A 22,298-nucleotide genomic window follows, 5' to 3' on the forward strand; every position below is an offset into this window, starting at 1 on the left:
ACGAAAACACACCTTAACCGCGGGACCGATGGCTCAAAAGACACTATTTCTATAGTGAGGTCCACGTTATAATGGCAGTGTAGGAAGATAGGAGAAAAAGGTTGCCAGATCTCAGCCTTGCCACCCAAACAGCTGATCTGATCAAACAGTATATCTGATTAATTTAACTGTTCATTATTGTTGAAAATAGTTAATCATATTTTATTTGTGAAGAAAATATATTTTTTAAAGATGTACTAATAAATTTTCATAATTGAGATAAAATATTTTGTCAATTAGTTGAATTTATACATTGTTGATAAACAATGTGGCAACATTGCAATGCGTGATAAAGATAGCGCCATCTGCTTTGTTGAACGATAGACAAGGATAGCAGCACCATTCCAAATCACACACTGCCATTATAACGTGGACCTCACTATATCAACCTCGCCCCCTCCAACCTTTTATTGAACCCCCACACTGTGTATAATTTTATGGAATACAAAATTAGAATAAAGTTATTAATGTTTTGCAAAGGTTGGTCACTTTTCATAACTACTCAATGAATTTTTCATAAGAATTAAAATTATTATATAATTATTTTTATTAGAATACCGTAAATAATAAAGCCTAGTTCCCCCAGACGAGGCCTTGTCATTGTACCACTGCAACTTAGTTGCCCTTGCGAACACATCAAATGAGGGCATTTCGGGCCCACAATTTTTGGTAGTTTACAATCTTTGTGGTGATTTACTATCACTTAAACATAACAATATTTTTCATACATTCAGATTATCAATTTCATTTGCAATTATTTCTATTATCATTGATGCGATACGGAAACAGTATCAAAGTTATACAACAGTATCACCTATACCACCTGAATAGCGGGACCCAATAATAACGAAAATGATCTAACAAGTAACAAGATATCCTATAAGTTCCGGGCCAAGTAGTCCTAATACCGATTCTAAAACATTCACAAAAAATAATTGTTCAAACTGTTTGGCCTGGTTTTTGAGAGGGACCTCTTGTTTCGGCCGAGAAGCAGCAGCCAGCAGGTGTTGAGGACAGATGATCAGCTGCTGAAGTAGAAAAAGGGACAGAATTATTATGGATTATTGTTGAAGAGGTTGATGCTGCGCTGAAGAACGCGTGTATGTTGATGAGGAGGGGTGGTGAGAGGAGAGACTTTGGCAGCTGTTACCTTTTTGGGCTAGTCGGTATATAGAAATAGAACTGGGTATGTGAATGTATCTGGAATATACAGTAACATACACGAAAATATAAATAATATTAATCGTTGTTGATACAGTACTACATTCTATTCTGTGTAGTACAGGAATACTTTCCATTCTAATTGAAAATATTTCAAGAGTGTATTATGCATATTATAACAGTTTTTTAGCATAACTGGACTGACAGTTTTTTAGCATAATGCCCTCTGTTACGTAAATTATTTTTACAGGTCTAGTTGAGAATGGATATCACAAATACTAATCTTACCGTACTACTTCTTTTTAAATTCCTTATCTCAATATCTTGTTTTTACGGAATGAATATAATAATATATAATAATATATTATTTATAAATACATTATATTATTTTCTGGACAAAATGTAATAAATTTACAACAATAATAATAATGAAAATACAATAGACTTGTGAGAACGCGTATTACTCAAAAATATGTATTACACATGAATACTTAATATACAATATACAGTACGATTTTTCACTTTTTGTGTAGTTGAGAAGTTGATATTGTGGTAATTATTCATATTGAATGAAAAAGACTAAGAAATTGTCAAAAAACCACTGATTTATTTATAATTAGAATTATCACGGTTTCTAATTATCAGTACGATTTTTATTTCAGACAGATGACAAAATCACAGAAGGGAATATTCGAATAGATTTCAGAAAAAAACAAAGTCAAATACATTATGATAATTTACATAAATGTAAATCATACTAATGATGAAAAAAAACTAATTTAAATTCGACCTAATAGATGAAGTAATGTTACAAATTGATAAATATGTATAGAAATTATTGATCTAGCAGAGTGATTCAATCACTGAATAAATTATTGGATAAGAGACGCACTCATTGCTACTCCGTTTGGAAGGGTAACTGTTTGAGGCTAGCTGTACTGATTTCGAAATTATTACTCCACAGTAGTTCAAACCCCACCTGACTCCATTCATCTCCTATCAACACCCCTCTTTTTGTTTTGTTTCCAGTATCACCATGGAGAAATAGAGAGGGTAGTGTCTTCTTTCTTGAAATGAAACGAGAACATTCTTTATTAGGCTGAGTTAGGATATTTAAGTCCTCTTTACCTCAACCTCGAAATAATATATAAATGAACACCTAACAACCGCAAATAAGCTCTTGCTAGGAAAGGCAAAATTTCTGAAGAGGGGGGGCAAATTAAAGTTTGTATGGGTCAAGGATGGGAAAATTCTCGTACGTCAAACACAAGATTCACCAGCTAAGAGAATAGTCAAGGATGAAGATCTCGAACCTTTTGAGTAGTGCAAAAATCAAAATATTACGAACTTTACGATGGAAATCTAAATATTTTGTCTCTGTACTTTCTATTTTCTTTTATACCTATACTTAGATTTTTTGTATTCCAAGAGTGCGTACTGTCACATTATATAATCTGTAATACTTTTCTTTTTATATTACACTATTATTCTGAAACTAAGTTTTATTTATTTATTTATTTTTTTTTTAATAGTCAATTGAAGATTATTGATTCAGGGTGTAGTGGTTCTCATACGGTGGTATTATTTTTCTTTGTTTATGTTTCTTTTTTCATTCGGAATATGTTTGTTTAATTTAGACTTGGAATAATTTAAATTGTTTGAATTGAGGTTTTGGACATCATTTAATACTTATTGAGAAGTGAACTTATTTAGTTGTTTTCTGGGGTTTGCAGGCTCAAACTCGACTTTTTCAGCTAGTTTTTTTTTCTTTATTTATCTTCCTTTTTTCTTAATTTCTATTCATAAAAAAAATGCCATTTAACTTTGAAGATACAATCGATTTTGGCATCTATGATACATTTGAAGTACACGATATTGCTACTTTCAGACCTAATTATTATTTAAACAATAGTTCAGAGAATCTAGTCAACTTATTACATATGAATATAAGAAGCATTAATAAAAACTTTGATCAATTTTTATGTTATTTGAATCAATGTGAAACAAGATTTAATGTAATAGTTTTATCCGAAACATGGATAACTGAAGACTGTCAGTGTCATTTTCTAATAGAGGGATACCGAACTATTTATAAAAAGAATAAGTATACTAAGAGTGATGGTATATGTATATTCATCCACAATGACATAGATTTCGATAGAATAGAACTGGAAATAGATAATGCCAACTCTCTCTCAATCGCATTCACAATTGAAGATAAGAAATATACTCTGATATCTGTTTACCGCTCACCTTCTCTGAACATTACTCACTTTATTAACAGTTTTGACTTGCTTCTGCAAAATACCAATAATGGAAGTACATTTTTGATTGTAGGCGATATGAACTTGAATCTATTAGAAAACAGTCATCTCACTAACGAATACTTAAGCGCTGTTCATCTGAATGGATTCAAATCTTATATTAATAAACCAACAAGAGTTCAATATAATACAAAAACATGTATAGACCATATTTTTCTCAAAAATAATAATATAAATCCTGATAATATATTAGCAACTATAATCGAATCAAATATTACCGACCACTTTATCACAACCATGCATATAAATAATAGCAGAATAAAACCTGAAAGTAATGAATTGACTAATACTAGAATGAAAATCGACTATGAGAATCTTTATCGATGCTTAGAGAATGAAAGATGGGATAATATACTTGATAATAATTCAGAGAACATTGATAATTTGGTTAATAATTTTGTAAATACTCTGACGGACCACATAAGAAAAAATTCAAAAACTTTTAAAATACCACATAAAAGGAGACCCTTAAAACAATGGATTAGTCAAGGCATTATTAATTCTATTAGAAAAAGGGACAAGATGCATAGAGAGTTGAATAAGCAACCATTCAATAATGGATTAAAGGAGGAATATAAACGGTACAGAAACACTCTGAACAACGTGATAAAAAATGCAAAAATAGAATACTACAACGAAAAATTTCAATTTTATAAGGGTAATATGAAGAAGACATGGGAATGCATAAAGGAGATTACAAACAACAAAAATAGGGATTTTCAACCCAAAATTGAAGCTAATGTATTAAATAAGCACTTTGCAACAGTTGGCCAGTCTTATGCTAATAATTTGATACAGAATAATCGAATTGAGATCCCAGAGTCTACCTCCTTGAGACCTTTGAATAGCTTCTTCCTAAAACCAACCGATACTGCGGAAATAAATAAATTTATACATGAGCTGAAACCAAACTCGTCTCCGGGTGTGGATAACATTAGTGGAATATGTTTAAAAAAAATCACAAAATTCATTGTTTCCCCTCTGGAAATCATTTTTAATAGGTGTTTTTTATTAGGATATTTTCCAAAGAAATTCAAGATAGCTTTAATAAAACCAATACCTAAATCCAAGGACCTTGCCAATCCTCAAAACTATAGACCTATTAGCTTATTAACCAATTTATCAAAAATTATGGAAAAAATTATAAAAGTTAGATTGATGGACTTTCTTAGAAAAAACAATTTCATTTCGAGTAACCAGTATGGTTTTCAAGAAGGTAAATCCACCAAAGATGCTGTCTTACACTTGACAAATTTAATAAATAAAAGTTTTGATAGTAATAGAAAAACACTTGCTATATTTTTGGACTTGGCAAAGGCCTTTGATTCTATACCACATTCTATCCTTTTTCATAAGCTAGAGTGTTGTGGAATAAGAGGAACAACAAAAGATTTATTTGCAAGCTATTTGACAGATCGAATCCAAATTTTAACAATAAATGATAAAACTGACATTCAAAATATAAAAGAGTTTGGACTTCCACAAGGAACTGTTCTATCGCCGCTACTTTTTTTGATTTATGTCAATGACTTATTGAAAATTAATATTCCTAATGGTGTCACACTATCATTTGCCGATGACACTGCTCTAATCTTCTCAGGCTTAACATGGAATGAAACATTTGACTCTGCTAATCGTGGTCTTGAAATAGTTAAATCGTGGTTGAACAGCCATATTTTAACTCTAAATGCGAGTAAAACTAAATACATATCTTTTTCCCCTAACATAAGTGGTCAGCCTCCTGATGAGCTTGAGCTGATAATACACTGTCATAACAACATCACTGTTAACTGCACTTGTCCAACAATAGAAAGAGTTAAATCAATCAAATATTTAGGTGTTTCTGTGGATCAGCATATTAAATGGGACGTTCACATTCAGAACCTATGCTTCAAACTGAAATATTTAATAACAATTTTTTACAGAATTAACCAATTAAAAGACTTGAATATTTTGAGAACGATTTACTACGCTTATGCTCATTCACTTTTCCATTATAATATAGAAGTATGGGGAGCAGCGTATGACACTCATTTTAAAAAACTTTTTATAATACAAAAGCATATTATTAGAGCTGCGCTTGGAAGACCCAGACTCTATCCCAGCAGATTAATATTTGAAGAGATAGATCTACCAACGTTACGTCAAACTTATGTGACAAATTTAATTATTTTTATTAATAAAAATACACATCAATTTACCCGTCGCACAATCCCTTATAATATACGGCCAACTGTAGTAAATGCTTTCAATATTAACTTTACTTCATTAACATCTAGTAAACACCAATTTGAATATCAGAGTAATAAACTAATAAATAAAACTCGTGGCTGGAGCTCAAGGCTTCTTCTTCCAGTCACGCCAAAAACTATTGTAATTTAATGAATATTATGTTTGTAAAAATGTATTTTGTATTTGGTAATAAATTCATTTCATTTCATTTCATTTCAAATATCTTATCAAAATCACGATCATTTTTCCATTGAACTAATGAATAATTGTACTTCTCAATGAATTGACTTCTCATACAGTTAAAACATTTTATAGATTCATTATGCTGAACCTCATCTCCAATAAACAATGATTATTTGCTTCAGTTACATCATAGAGAAACGATAGCATAGATATCCCATGGTATAGGGCGTTTATGTCGCAAGTTTTACTGTTATCCCAAGCCTATAGTTCACATAGTTCTTTCCTATGCAGCTGTGTGACGCTGTTAGTCTCTCAAATTTTGCCGTTCATACACTATCACCCCAACAAAACAGTAAAAATTGACAATAATCGACAGTAATCGGCTTGAGATAACAGTAAAAGTTGCGACATAAATTCCCTATACCATGAGATATCTACTTTCGCTATTGTTTCTCCATGGTTACATGTTGGTAGTTTGATTAGCTTATCACTGTGTTTGTATCAGATACTTCTAGCAGTGAATACTTACTTATACTAAGATTGTTTTATTCTATGCTACTAGAGAGTCCTGAAAAACCAATCCAATCTCTAGGCCTCCCAAAACATTGATAATGGCCCAAAACTGGAACCACTGTTGCAAAGAGTTGGGTTGCCCAACAGGAGACCTAATTATAAGTTTTTGCTGGCGACTGCTAATAGGGATCATTTGGGGTGCCGACTGATGATCAAAGGTTGGCATTTTTTCTATCAGGATGCTGGATGGTGTTTCGAGAAAGTACAATACAGGCGAGAAGGAAGGTTGGCCAGCATAGGTATTCACCATATGCCTGCGCCGCGTATAATAATAAGGGATTGGCACGTGACTGACACATATATATGTGCATTTCACTTATTCACCGATGAATATAGGTATTTGTTATGTGCTTGTAACAAAGGTAGGCAGCTGCTAGTTGTTCTCATCTGAAGGGTTTTCGGCTATTGCATGATTCTGGCAGGAGCTAAAAAGGCAGCTGTGAACACCTGTCTTCTTCTTATTATTATTTTTCTCCTCCATTTTCTTCTTCTTCTTCTTCTTCTTCTTCCTCCTCTTCTTCTTCTTCTTCTCCTCCTCCTCCTCCTCCTCCTCCTCCTCCTCCTCTTCTTCTTCTTCTTCTTCTTCTTCTTCTTCTCTTCTTCTTCTTCTTCTTCTTCTTCTTCTTCTTCTTCTTCTTCTTCTTCTTCTTCTTCTTCTTCTTCTTCTTCTTCTTCTTCTTCTTCTTCTTCTTCTTCTTCTTCTTCTTCTTCTTCTTCTTCTTCTTCTTCTTCTTCTTCTTCTTCTTCTTCTCTCTTCACTCTTCTTATACTTCTACCTCTCAATTTTCTTATTAAAAATCGCTTATTCTAATCCTAGAATGGCAAATGATGAAGTCCATTTGAATTTCGTACCTCTGGGTTTTATGTTGATACAACACAATATGATACAATCATCATGAATTAGCATTACTCTATAAATTATTATACTGTTTTTGAGTTTCTACGGAAAAAATGAAGAATGGTTTGTTTGTTATAATGCTATTGGATTAATGAACCCGAAACCCCGAAAGTCAAACCAATTCAACTTTGTCATCAGAAAACTATAACAAAATTACAGAGAAAACGAGAATCTTGAGTTATAAAGAAAGTTGAACATTCAATAATCCAAATAAACTGTATGAGATCTGTATCCTCACAACCAAGATCGATTCACACATATAGGACTGGACTAGTGTTGGACTAAGTTCGGACTGTTCAAATTCAATTTTTCAAATTCAAATTTATTTACTTTCTTCTATAAGTGAACAAATATGTTTGAATAATGTAATAGTAATGAAAATACGGAGAAAGAATATTCTTCATATTGGCCAGTTCTAAGGAAACTCATGAGTGCAGTAGCCTACTTACTCATGTGTCTTATCTTATCTTATCTGTGTCTTGTCTTATAGTATCTGTGTTGGTTGGAATGTTAAGTGGACCTTACGTGAGGGTTGTTTGGTAGAGGGTTGGGAGGCTTGCCTCAACTGAAATGTGAAATGAAAAAGAGAGAGTGCTTGCCAACGTTCCCCATTCATCAATGCAATCTTCAATATTGACAAAATTATAATAAAAGTTTTATTTATCAATAATATAAGATGAGGTGAAGAATAAAATATTCGAAAATAAGAAAATAGGCTATTTTCAAAACTTTTTATATCTCTTAATTTTCTCTGAAATCGTCCAAATATTATACTTTTCAATTTCTGTATAAATTTGAAGTGGTATCTGGAGCTGAAGAAGAATAAAGAAGAAGAAGAAGAAGTAGAAGAAGAAGAAGAAGAAGAAGAAGAAGAAGAAGAAGAAGAAGAAGAAGAAGAAGAAGAAGAAGAAGAAGAAGAAGAAGAAGCGAGAAGAAGAAGATGAAGAAGAAAAAATGAGAAGAAGAAGATGAATGGTGGAGATGATGTAGAAGATGAAGAAAGGAAGAGGAAGTACTACTGTCAGTATTGTTTGAATAGTAAACATTTAAAAAATCTTATTTTGAAGTATTGCATTATTGAGCAAATCTCACTATAGTTCAATAGTAATAATTAGTGATAAACCGAGAAACTATGATTATAATACAAACATGGAGAAATGTCATAACACTCTTGATCCCACCCCAATTACGTCGAGGTAAACTACAACAAATTAATTTCAAACCACGGCAGTGATTACAGTACCCACTTCTTGACCCATTAGCCTAACAACCTCGTATTTTGTGGTTGCATAGCGCTGCTTCCAATCTAATTCCTGGAGCTATAAAGTGGGAGGTATTGTTATTAAACAAAGCCTCTAGTGTTTCTATTATACACTCTGCCTTTCTGGAGTGGTGCTCCACAAGAGAGAAAGAGAGGCAGTGAGAGTGAGAGTCCTTCATTTTAGTCTGGAGCCCTCTTCAAGTCATATCACATACTTCATCCGACTTTTTGAACATGAAAATTTTATTAAATTTCTCCTTACCTGTCTGATACATGTGTATCTGAGTGATTTATGTATTTTTCATGTATTCTCATCATCATTTGGAAAATTCATCGTCTGAGTGATAATGGACAAAATTAACCCTAGAATAGATTATCTATGAGAAGCATCTTACCAGTAATTTTTTGAAATCTTTTAAAAGACTGGAGGAAGAGTAATATGTATTGTATGATAAATAATGAATATTAATTCCAACAACGTTTTTTTTAAATACAATAACCTAGTTTCAGTGGTCACATCATAGCAATTATGATGCTCTCCAACTCTCACAATAGCCTATATAAACTGAGGATAAAATTGAACTTATTTTGAATAAAAATCTTTCGGCTCAAGATGAAACGTATTTTTACTTTCCTTGCCCTACTACCATAGGTGAGGAAAGTATTGCTTTCCAAAAAAATTTAAGGTACCCTAATTTCATGTTTTCTATACGTTTCAAGGTCCCCTGAGTCCAAAAACATGATTTTTGGGTGTGTGTGTGTGTGTGTGTGTGTGTGTGTGTGTGTGTGTGTGTCTGTGAACACGATAACTCCATTCCTAATTAACCGATTGACTTGAAATATTAAACTTAACGTTCTTATACCATGAGGATCCGACAATAAGAAATTCAATAAAATTCAATTGAAAACGGCGGATAATTGCTAAAAAACCATGTTTTTCACGGTTTTCTCGAAAACGGCTCTAACGATTTTCTTCAAATTTATACCATGGATAGCTATTTATAAGCCCTATCAACTGACATGAGTCTCATTTCTGGGAAAATTGCAGGAGCTCCGTAATATTCTTGAGAAGAATGGCGGATAATCACTAAAAAACCATGTTTTTCACGATTTTCTCAAAAATGACTTGACCGATTTTTTCCAAATTCATACCCTGTATAGTCATATATCAGGTCTATTAACTGGCATGAGTCTCCTCCCTGAGAAATTAACAGGGGTCCACCCCATCCTTGAGAAATTTACTTTGCAAACTCCTTCTCGTGCGTGAGGTATAGGTAGGAAGAGCAGTTTATTCAAAAGAACACATGTCGAAATTTTATTTGTAGAACAGCTGTTTTGACAAATTTTAAAAAATCCTCAAATTTCATAATTCAAACAAAGGAAAATGTACTCTGAGCATAATCACAATAGTATAATCGTAGTTTTAATAAAATTATTTAGCCGCCAATCGGCATAATGTTATTTCCCTAGATTATCCTCGTTTAAGAATGAGGCTTATAGATCAATGAGCAAGGAAAGTTGTGTGTGTACCACACCAGATTCTTATTGATTGCAAATCAGAGAATTTGAATAGGATGGTTTGTAGATGTTTTCACATCTCCTTATTTACTGAGTATAACTGAAACTACTTTCGCTTTTACACCATTGCAATCTTCATTAGTGTGGAATCTTAATCTTGATTTTTTAGCAATTTTATAACATTTTTTAAATTTCATTTTGTTATTAATATTTTTAGATGTTGACTACTCATTTCTTGATACTCCGCGCACAGGAGTATCAACATTCATATTTTAATTAGTGAGTTAGTAAGTTACAATACATTCTGGTTCATACACGAATCTACAATAAATTACAGTACAACAGCCAATTATGCAACAAATTTCACATATTATGAAAACTTATTAATTACAATGAAGATTGAATGCAACATTAGAATATTGATAATATAGTATTGTAATATAACTACATAAATCAGCGGTGTTTCAACAATGAATAAATGATAATTTCAATGAATAAATATACACCCCACTATATATTATATGTGTTGGGGTAATTATAATTCTTCTTTCTTTCAATTTTTATTTTGAATTAGTTTGTATTTCAAACTGTATTGTATGTGTTTTTGTGACAAATGAAGTTTCTATTCTATAGACGGCTTTGCCTGGAAAAGCAACCACTCCCCAAATACATAATATACATGAATCTGCTCCACATAACTTATATTGATATAAATCTGATCAGAAAATATTTGCAGTCCAGGAAAAATTCACTCGATAAATATTTGAAGCTTGAATCAACAGATTTGCCAGTTCATCGTGGGGAGTTTTGGGGACAGGTCTCTGGGGGAGTCATTCAGCAACACCCCCACTGGAAAGGGGCTGTTACACATGCGCAGAACCACTGTCAATCGTGTTCTCTCTCTGTCTCTTCTGCGCACCTTCTCTCGGACAGTTTTCTATCGCTTTCTCGTACCCTCTCACACTTTCTTCCACAATCTACATATGCTTCTCACCCACTCTTACTGACACTCTCTCTTACTGCCTCCTCAACCCACACTACCTCTCCTTGTTTCTCTCTCGCACACCACAATTGATCCTCTGACGTAGGCGTACTGAAACGAGATGGAGAGTGGTGTGAGTTTTTCCAATTTCCAGGCTGGTTTCCAGAGTGCTGTACGCACAGTATCAGTTTTAAGGTTATAAAAGGCGTTATCACTTATCAAAAACATCGATACGCGTTGGATCATGGATCGCTCTAGACTCTGCAACAACTGACAGGTTTTCATTGCACAACTTGATTGTTATCGTTTAAATGTTAGATTAATTTCAACATAAGAACTGGGTTGACTTATCAGCATAACATTCAGGAATAGTTGGAGAAAAAAGGGATGTGTGCAAATATGGTTCACTTCACTGATAAAAAGAGAACACTTTTCAGAAAGTGGGATAACATATTGAGCTTGTTTAATCCTTGTCACACTTCGGTTGTTTTAACATGTTAATGATGACATGTTTATAATCATGCATAACCAACACGTGAGAAACGATTTCATAAAAGCTCTCATTGAGCACTTGAATTTTGCTAAAGTAGAATACATTTTGCCAAATTAGAGTATGTAATATTATAGTCATACATCGATTTCGTTTTAAATTTATCATGATAACAAGTATATGACAAAAAAAGAACAGTTTCAGAAACGATGCTCCAAAATTATTATTGATAAGAGCACTTAATTTTTGCAAAATTATGGAGTACGTGCCATTTATTATAATTACATATCAATTTCGTTACAGCATTTTTACAAGCATACAAAAGGAACTATGGGATTAGATTTTTCAAAAGTCCTTATAATAGGGTACTCAGTTTTCCCAAATAGTGGAATTTTAAGTATTGAGTATCAATATGTAGGCAATTTTATTCTAACACATTGACTCCGTTATATGTTGATGATATAATATGCATGTAGGTCTAATTATTATCTTTTTTTGTTATGAGGACTGCTCTTGAATAGAAATAGAAATCTGAGTACCCTTATTTACGACATGTTTCGACCATGATGTAACTACATGTCGTAAATAAACAATAATTATTTATGTTTTCAATTACTTGATAATGGAATCATGGCCGAAACATATCGTAAATAAACAAATTTAAAAAGGGTACTTGGATTTTTATTTTTTGGTCTAATCATGTATAAACGAAAAATATAATCCCACTCATCACTGATCAAGAAATACCTTAAATTCGGTATAGGCTATTTAATTGTGTAACAAGTGATAATCCTAATCTGAACGTCTTAATATAGTAGATTGTTGACCATAATTGTAATGTAGGCTACTATTGAAATTCATTGAATTTGCAGATGCATTGAACACATTTGTTTAAAACTCAACATATATAGTGAACAATATGGAAATGTCTTCCAATAACCTTGTAACTCTGAAACCTATTCAAATTTTTTGAAGGGTTTTTATATTTCTGTAAAATTATTAACAAAATTTCTCCATTAACCACTTCAACTTTCAACACATAATAATTACCTGTACACTATACAACAATTCCAGTGTTATGCTGAATGAGTCACTCTTTTCTTTTCGCTTACTGTCACCAAAATACCAGTCAATGTTAGACTATTCGATGTTACCTTCTATGTGTGTCACATTTCGCAGCTCGGTGTGTTGATGTTTATGAATGGAGTAGTAAAACCTACTACTTAACTTACTGAATGAGCTAGTAAACTTTCTACGTGTGGTTGTATTGATCTCTTCGGTGTTTCAAATCCCCAGATTGTCAAAAAATGTTGGAGACCATTCCCAACTCTTCTTCTTTTAGTGTGAGTTGTTTTCTGTGTGTGTATGAAGCACTTCCAACCCATATGCATGATAAAATAAATGCTTGAAAATTCGATACTTGGATGGATACAGAGGTGTCCTATAGAGTGATTCACTTTCAACTGTTGGCATTCCTTGTAAATAGCTAAATACCAATGCTTCTAATTCAGCCACTGCTGCCAGTTTGAAGTGGATCACAAGTTCTATGAAGGTGTAACAAGATCGAGGAAAACAAAAAACTATTTTCCTCCTAGGAAAATAACAATCTCCCTTGTGCTCCGTCATTTTGTTTTAAAAAACCACCCAACTTGAAATTTTTGGTTGGAATTTGTTAAAATCTGTGAGGAAATTGACAGGAATGATTAAGTTGAACCCGATAATAAGTTTCTATCCGCAGTTGTAACTCAATCAAAATATTCCTACATGTTCTACATAAAATAAAGGAGTAAAACCTTTATTCAAGTAGTAATTTAGTATTTTCAAACAGGATGTACTGAGGTGATTTGAGTCCAAGGAAAAGCTTTAATCACCCAAAAGTCTATAGCCTAATATAATTAAATATTGTTTATAGGCTAATAGTACTGTACAAACTTATCTCCTTTACAAAATATATTGAAAACTATTTCGGCTTTATTAGCTGCATTCCTAATACTGAAATCACTGAGAATTTTTTTTTTTGAAAACGAAATTATCTCTACAATATACGATTTCATCTCAATTATTTATAATACAGATTCTCACCTCATATAATCAACTTTAGCCCTTCCAACTTGAAAAAAGAACATTTTGTAGAAAGTTTAGATCCAATGAAAGCTTCTTATTAAATTCATTATTGAATTATATTGCCAAATTTGACCAAACTCCAACCATTTCAACCTAAAATAATATGTTGCTCTTCTCAAAAGATACAGTGCATGTATGCATTATATTGAAAGAGTTATAACAAAATAACTTATGATTATGTATAAAAAAGTGAAAATAGTGTTTTTTTAAATTACGGTTTTTGTTTGTTTAGGCTTGTTAAACATGGGGGTGCGGAAACCACTATTTTGGGATACTCATTGGATTCAGATTTTCAAGTTCAATTTCCTTTCTCAAACAAATAGTTTGCATGATATTGTCTAGAGGGTATGGAGTCAATCAAAATGTAAATCTGTTAACCTTAGATTCTGTCAACTATGTTCCAAGAATATAATTCCACCTGCTTATCGCATGCTATATTGTGAATCGCATGCTACAATAAATAGAACACTGCAGCATTACAGACTTCATTATCTTGTTTTGCATGCTATATCTGCATCTTCCTATCAAATTCACCTTTTCATTTACCTCTGCTATCAGAATAATGGGATGAATATGTCTTTAATTGATATTTACACTTTACATCCTAGAGCTATAGACATGAGAGCTACAATACTACATATAACTTACTTATTTAAAAAAAATGTTTACTCTGTTGCATATCCATACTTTTTCACTGTTAAAATTCAACTTGAATTCAAAACCACTTTGGAGTGAAATGCACTTACTTTTGTCATCAGTCTGAGGATGACCAACAACAGGTCGAAACGATCGTCACTACAAAAGTAAGTGCATTTCACTCCAAAAGTGTTTTTTTTTTAATTCAAGTTTAAAAAAATGTTATTCAGTAAATAACATATTAATATTAATGTTATCTACCCAGTTTAGAAATTTGAATATATTTGTCATAACTAATGAATTAAAATGGATGAAAACTTGAATTGAACTATATTTGACTAAACGAATAATAAATTATATTTGACCATATAATTTTCAAATTCAACTATATAAATCAAATGAATGGAATAAAATTGATGAGAACATGAGAGTCTTGAATGATTTATAAGAGGACTCAGCCTTTAACTCAATTTCAGTAATAATTCAGGATAAAACTATTGAAAAAGATACCTTACATAATATCTAGCTTGATGCTAGATTGTGTTTTGAATCACAGTTAAAATGAATAATTAACTGATTTAACATTATAATTGAATTAAAGAAAAAATTATATAGTCTAATATTAAATGGGTAAGTAGGCTACCATACTGACCAAAATGGTCATCTATTCTGTAAGAGTATGTTATAGACGTTTAGTTTTATAACGAAATTTAACATTAATTTATATAGGTATTATGATTTTCAGTTTCTATAAGGAAGAACTGAGAATAACTAGAGATCTAGAGTATTTTATGAGAGTACGGTATTAGTCAAAAAGTGACTAATGTATTCACTATTTGAATTATTTTGAATAATTCAGTGCTTTTTGTAATGAATATAATATTGAAAAGCATAGTATAAGAAAACAATTTATTCAAAGGTGTTTAAAATGACTGGAAATGTTTTAGAAAATACTCTTTCCATGTAGATTTGTTCCATATAGAAAAACACAATAATTATGAAACTCTATTTCCCCAAACTTTATTGTAGAGTTCTTTATTGATGACTCACTGTTGATTGCTAGGAGTCTGTACATAACATCTTCTGCTATAAATTTACCACGAATGCATAATACTCCACTGTAGGAAAAATCAATTGAATCAACAACACCAAACAAACATAAGTTGTCTTTTCTAATAATGCAATTTTCAGGAATAATCGCAAGTCATGGGTTTTAAATTCTTCATTAAGTTTTTTTTCAATTTTTAAAATGTAGTTCTTATTTATAATCAACTTTTTTCTAACTATCTTATCTTCTTTTAAGCAACTTCTTTCTGTTTTCTCAATTAAGCTTATCTTAATTTTTAATATCAAGTTCTTATTTCTGAAACAGTTTTTTCTCTAAGCAACTATTTTCTGTTTTCTTTATCTAGTTTTGTTTTGCTTTTTAATTTTAAGTTCTTAATAATATTATTTCTAAATCATTTGTGTCATACTTTTTGTGTAAATGAGGTTTGTTTTGGCGTTTAGCTGTAAACCTCTTTGAGTTGTACTTTTTTCCTGTAATGTATTCTCAATGAATAAATATAAATAAATAAATATTAATTCCCCTACATATTTCTATCTCTACTATTCTATTCCTATTCTCCTATTTCCTATCTCAACCTCCAGATATTGCTATATTCATCTCTCACCATTCAGACTAGGTATTAGGTACTTTTAAAAGGTGGAATGGGTTTGAATTGAAAAATGTGATTTTTGTAGTTTCAAAAGCTTAGCAATGGCTTGATTGAATGTATCAGTGCAGAAGCGTGTTTCCATTTGTATAGAGCTTTGTTGTGTGCTTGATTGAGCTTATTCTTTCTGTCCGCTGTGTTTATAAAAAACGTAGCAAACCAGCATTAGCATGTTCAACTAATCAATATTCTCTTCACATATCAAGGCAGATCCATGTATCAGCATATAGATTATAGTGAGATCACCTCAAACTTTCAGCATTCCTTATCAAAAAATCAAAATTTTCCATTCAAACAATGCTGACAGCTAGGTTGAGCTGTTGGATGCCTTTGTTATATTGGAATGTAACATCATATCTAAACATTTTATCAGGTTTGTTTTTAAAGGATAAATTCTCTGCAATTCAATCAATTAATATTGAAGTAATAATGGCAATATCATGTTAATATTGATGTCATGTGGAGAAATCGAAATAAAATATAACATCATATCTAAACATTTTATCAGGTTTTTTTTAAAGGATAAATTCTCTGCAATTCAATTAATTAATATTGAAGTAATAATGGCAATATCATGTTAATATTGATATCATGTGGAGAAATAGAAATAAAATATAACATCATATCTAAACATTTTATCAGGTTTGTTTTTAAAGGATACATTCTCTGCAATTCAATTAATTATATTGAAGTAATAATGGCAATATCATGTTAATATTGATATCATGTGGAGAAATAGAAATAAAATATAACATCATATCTAAACATTTTATCAGGTTTGTTTTTAAAGGATACATTCTCTGCAATTCAATTAATTAATATTGAAGTAATAATGGCAATATCAGGTTAATATTGATATCATGTGGAGAAATCGAAATAAAATATAACATCATATCTAAACATTTTATCAGGTTTGTTTTTAAAGGATAAATTCTCTGCAACTCAATTAATTAATATTGAAGTAATAATGGCAATATCATGTTAATATTGATATCATGTGGAGAAATCGAAATAAAATTGTTATCTACTTATCATTTTTAATGAATAATAAGTCTGCAATTTGATATCTTCTGATGAGTGATGTTTAATTGTTTTGTGTCGGAACTTTTTCAATTAACGTTGTGTCATCTCATTATCTCTCGATTCAATCATGATATTAAGAAAAAGGAGTAGTAAACCATACTAAACTATATAAATTAAAGCGTCCATCACTAAATTATTCCAAGCAAACTAAATCTTCATTCAATACTATCCAATACATTACATGAAATGAAAATAACAATTGCACATTATGTATGAATACAATTTACTACATTCGATTGAGACTTTTCAATCCATTTGAAGAATAAAACAACATCAAGAAAACTTAAATGAAAAATGCTGAATGTTTCAAAAAATAAGAGTTTAATGAATACACTTTTCATGTGAATCGATTGTTGACTAATACTATTTCAAAATTCATCTTTTTTAGTAATGTGTGGAAATAATTGGCAATATGACTGGAAATAATAGAGAGAGAAAGATACAGAAACTATAATATTAGAGTACCTATGTAACTTATGATTCAAATCTAAATTATCAGTAACGATGCAGTGGAGAGTGAATAATGATTACCTATCACTCATTAAGACATTGATGAAAATTATAATTATAATAACTTGAATATTATTGCTGAAATAGTAGAGGATGAGAAGGTTGTAATTTGGAATATTATCATTTTATCAACCCAGATATTTATTTTAATCCATATATACAATACAGGCATAAAACATAAAATGGAACAAAGGATTGTTGACTAAACTCATTTTATATTATATGATTCATTGATTATTCATTTTTCAAATTTTGATTATTCTTTGACATTGGTGATAATTTTACCACCAATTTTCAATCATCATGATATGATTCAAAAACTAAACCCAAATAATTTAATAAAGTCTCCACTACACAAGACTATTTGTTTTATCTTACTAAAATAATATTTCCAGATAAAAAGAATATAATTTTTCAACAGAATAATCTTTCTAGCTGTAGGCTACCCTTTTCAAATAGATAACAAGAATAATTTATGACAGGAAACTTTTCTCAATCTTTTAAAATGAATAAAAGTATGGCTTTATTTATGGAATAATAATTTTTTTCAATTGAGCTTCTTGCAAATTGAAATGATAATAAAATGCATTTCCTTCATTCAATTCCTTCCATCTTCCCAATTATTTAGAAACGAGAAAAAATAATACAATTTCGTACACAACAGTTGAGCTTTTTGCGAATCAATAACAGAGTAATTGTTGCACAGGTTATGGCAACAGATGACAGCATGAGTGATGATGTATTCGAGTCACCGCAGGAAGTGAGTTCTCTACATGCTCCCAGCAACCAGACGACAGGCACCACCCCTTCGCCCACTGGCTACAGAGACTACAAGCCACCCATAGAGCTCTACAAGTCCATCGTTGAGCCTGAGGTCGAGATCGCTCATAAGGTACCGTATACTAAATTACAATCAAATACAAAACAATACAATTAGAGGTTTAAATAACACATCAGATTTGATTGCCTTACAAAAGCAATTTTTTTGTTTATATTACATTACAAACATTACTCGATTTATTATTTACACCAGCATTAAAGTAAATCTATTACAAATTAAATTTCTATCACCCTTTCTATTTTCTTTGAAACACGACTAGTTTAGGGGAAGAAATATAATTGTATTGTTTACATCACATTACAATACAAACATTAATCAATTATTTACACCAGCATTATAGGAAATCTATTACAAATTAAATTTTTATCACGTGGACTTACTAGTACCCTTTCCATTTTCTTTGAGACACGACTAGTTTAGGGGAAGAGATAATTGTATTTTTTACATTAAATTACAAACATCAATAAATTATTTACACCATTTATTTGAAGGAAATATCTATAACAAATTGAGTTCTCATAAAATAAAATTAATAGTCCCTTTTTATATTCTTTCAAACACGAATAGCTTAGAGGAATAAATATAATGAAAAGAGTACTAGTAATTCTATTAAAGACACGTTTTAAGTGGCCTTATTGAAATGAATGAAAATTAACATTATTTTACAAATCTTTATGAAAGAATTGTCACATTTCAGTGAAAAAATTGAAATAAATTGACAATTACTGTGATTTCACAAGGACTGAAGGTGAAGAAAGTAAAAAGTGAAAAAAATTACAAGAATTAATAAAATAGTAGTATAAAGAGAGTTGATAAGGAGTTCATTATTGGTTCACGAGGAGTACCTACAAATGTACGGTACAAAAGCTATTGTGAACAAGAAGAAAAAGAGTCAAGTTTAAGTTGAATAAATATACAAAACAAAAGGAGATGTGAGAAGAATTTGAAATAAAAATACTTTTGACATTAAGAGCAAACTGAGTTCAATAATTAATAAAAATTCCCACCATAGTCTATGCGGTTTATTAGTTAGGACTGAATAATTCTATGTTAGACATGTATTAAATAATCAAATAGAATGATAAAAAATAGTGTTGGCTGCATTCATGAGACTGAATAAGTTGAGATTTGAAAATAATTATCCGAAGAAACAAAATAGTATATAATACTTTATCATGAAACACTGGAATGCTGCCTAGAAATAACACGAATTTATTGAAAAATTACATAGGTACATGTTTCAATAGGTACATGTTTCAATACCTATGGTGTCATCTTCAGTATGACAATTGATAATTTACAACTTTCAATAAAATACAGTAGTCTCGATACCGTCTTTCGTTTAACCTGCAACCTGCAAGAAATTGTAGACGATATACTTCCATCACAGATAATGATGCTTGTAATGAATTTACGGGAAGAGAGATTGATTTGCTTTGATTCCATTAGGCAATTCAAAACATTTGTTACAAGTTCTTTCAAATGCAAGTTATATTGCTCAATTAGGCTATCAAAATAAAAAATATAATATATTTTGTTGAAAATAAAAATCTAGTTCCGTTTATAATAATACAAATAAATCGTTCCCGGTTGCCTAAAAACACTAGTTAGGTTATTTCAGAGGCCCTGACATTGACCTGGTGGGACCTGGAAACAACGATACCAGACCTGAACCAGTCAGGTCGTCACGCCATATATTATTATTATAAATAAGATGTTGCAACTTTTTTAATGAAAATACCGTACCAGCAACCGTAATGAAAATAATAATCACCATGGTTGAAATGAGCAGATAATGTAGTATAATATTCAATGTAATGAATTTATAATGCAGCGATCACATCCATAAATTGATTTACATCCTACCACATCTTTGAATCCGTAATACTTCTATCATCAAAAAATTTGAAATAAATTTTTGCAGACAATACTGCTTGGTGATAGTGGTGTTGGGAAAACATCTCTGTTGGTGCAGTTCAACACAGGAAAATTTCAATCAGGAAACTTTTCCGCTACCGTCGGTATCGGGTTTACGGTGAGTGGATCTACAGTTCGAATTTGCATATACATTTATTGTTTGTTTTGCTTTAGGTAGAAAAGCTGGAAATGATGAGAAGAGGAACCATAGAAAAATAAAACAATAATATAATTTGCTATGGAGTAGTTTTTGAACTAAAGTGAGATTCAGTCATTCACTTTATAATATGATGCATACCTGTCAAATTGTCTTTTTTCCGTTAGGGGTACTCTTGAATATGAATAAAAATAGAAATACTCAGCCTTTTATAAAAATAAAGGGTACTTAGCCTTTTTAAAATTAACTAAACAATTTTTATTCTATTTTATTTATTTAACCAATCCCTTGCTATGATAATGACATATAGCCAAAACAAGTTGTAAACCGTACTCAGATTTCTATTTTTATTTAGATGCATATCTAATACTGTATGAAGTGAATGAATTAATCTCACTCTAGTTCAAAAACTACACTGTTTTATTTAGTACACGATCAAGGTTTCGTGACCACACCGGTCACATTTTCAAGTTGACTGAAATGTGTAAAGTATAATGTCTTATCATAATCAATATCTATCTAAATGTAATTTCATATTACTGTATATTATTATCATTTAAATCATTATATTACTGTATATTATTGAAAAGGGTTTGTTCTACTGATGGTAGCCTAATATTACTACTACGGTACCTATTATTAGAAGTTGACATACCAGCTAAAGGAGGTACAGGGAAATAAAAATATTGTTCTATTTTGAAGCTATCGCGATAAAGATAAGATGACCACCATGACCTTATCTGTTTCAAATCAAGTATTACACATTATTTCGAATTGTATTCAATAATACCCTCTTATGATTTGAGCCATGGAGCATTCAGCAAATGCATAGGACAGTAAACGAAAAATTCTATCTTAATTAATTTGAGGGTTCAAATTCCACTCTAGAACCAGATATGCTGTGGAAATTCTGTATGTATAAAGGTAAATTAATAAGATTTGTAAGATGATATGAAATTTTCTTGAAGGTTGCTCTGAAAGAGATTTCTGGTAGTGATGGTCTCGCATTGTGGCCCAATTTATCTATAATGATCTTAATTAAGTGTCTTGGTATGTTAAAACATGCTTATGCTTGTATGAGAGCGAATAAAATGTACCGTATTTCGTTTTTTGATTGGTAAGTTCTGACAATTGCTTAATTTTTCATCGTCTCCATGAAATATCCCTGCATACATTTTTGATTCATGACGAGTGTCCTATGTATTAATGAGAATATTATAATTGGATAAATCTAATTCCTTATGAAATTAATCTGTTGATCTGCTCTAAGAATGTTATCATTCTAAAAATAAAATAAATCATTCCAGAAAATTGCAAGAAGTGGTTGATGACTCAACTTACTTTAGACCTGTATCAGATTCAATCATATACATAAGAAATACGATCCTAATAATTTCGATCAGATGTTGACAAAACTAATAAAAAAAACAGATTACAAGGTAAGTACCTAAACTTCTTAAAGAATACCAAATGTCAGAAGATTAAATTCCATCGATATAAAAATGCGAGTTTTCAAAAGAATATCTGGAGGAATATTGAGCCATTTTTCCATGTAAAACTTCAAAAAATTGAATCGCAGAAGATCAATGCTTCTGAGGCATCAATTATTGTAGAATGTGATTGAAAATGTAAGGCAAACATTTTTAATGTTACT

General features: G+C 31.0%; 1 protein-coding gene across 2 annotated transcripts in view; it reads left to right on the top strand.

Annotated features, from left to right (window-relative positions):
- Window positions 1–11,300: 11,300 nt before the first annotated feature.
- LOC111056323 (ras-related protein Rab-37) overlaps window positions 11,301–22,298 on the top strand; it is a 104,533-nt gene continuing 93,535 nt past the window's right edge. The window contains exons 1-4 of one of the 2 annotated variants that reach the window (XM_039437169.1): window positions 11,322–11,448; window positions 12,841–13,004; window positions 18,436–18,621; window positions 20,495–20,605. In XM_039437169.1, the coding sequence (XP_039293103.1) occupies window positions 12,969–13,004; window positions 18,436–18,621; window positions 20,495–20,605 (333 nt within the window). In that variant the 5' untranslated portion in view covers window positions 11,322–11,448; window positions 12,841–12,968. Of the gene's footprint in view, window positions 11,449–12,840; window positions 13,005–18,435; window positions 18,622–20,494; window positions 20,606–22,298 lie in introns of both variants that reach the window. The other variant, XM_022343698.2, reaches the window with a different exon arrangement.

This window comes from Nilaparvata lugens, chromosome 10 (assembly GCF_014356525.2).
Source record: "Nilaparvata lugens isolate BPH chromosome 10, ASM1435652v1, whole genome shotgun sequence".
Classification (NCBI taxonomy): Eukaryota; Metazoa; Arthropoda; class Insecta; order Hemiptera; family Delphacidae; genus Nilaparvata; species Nilaparvata lugens.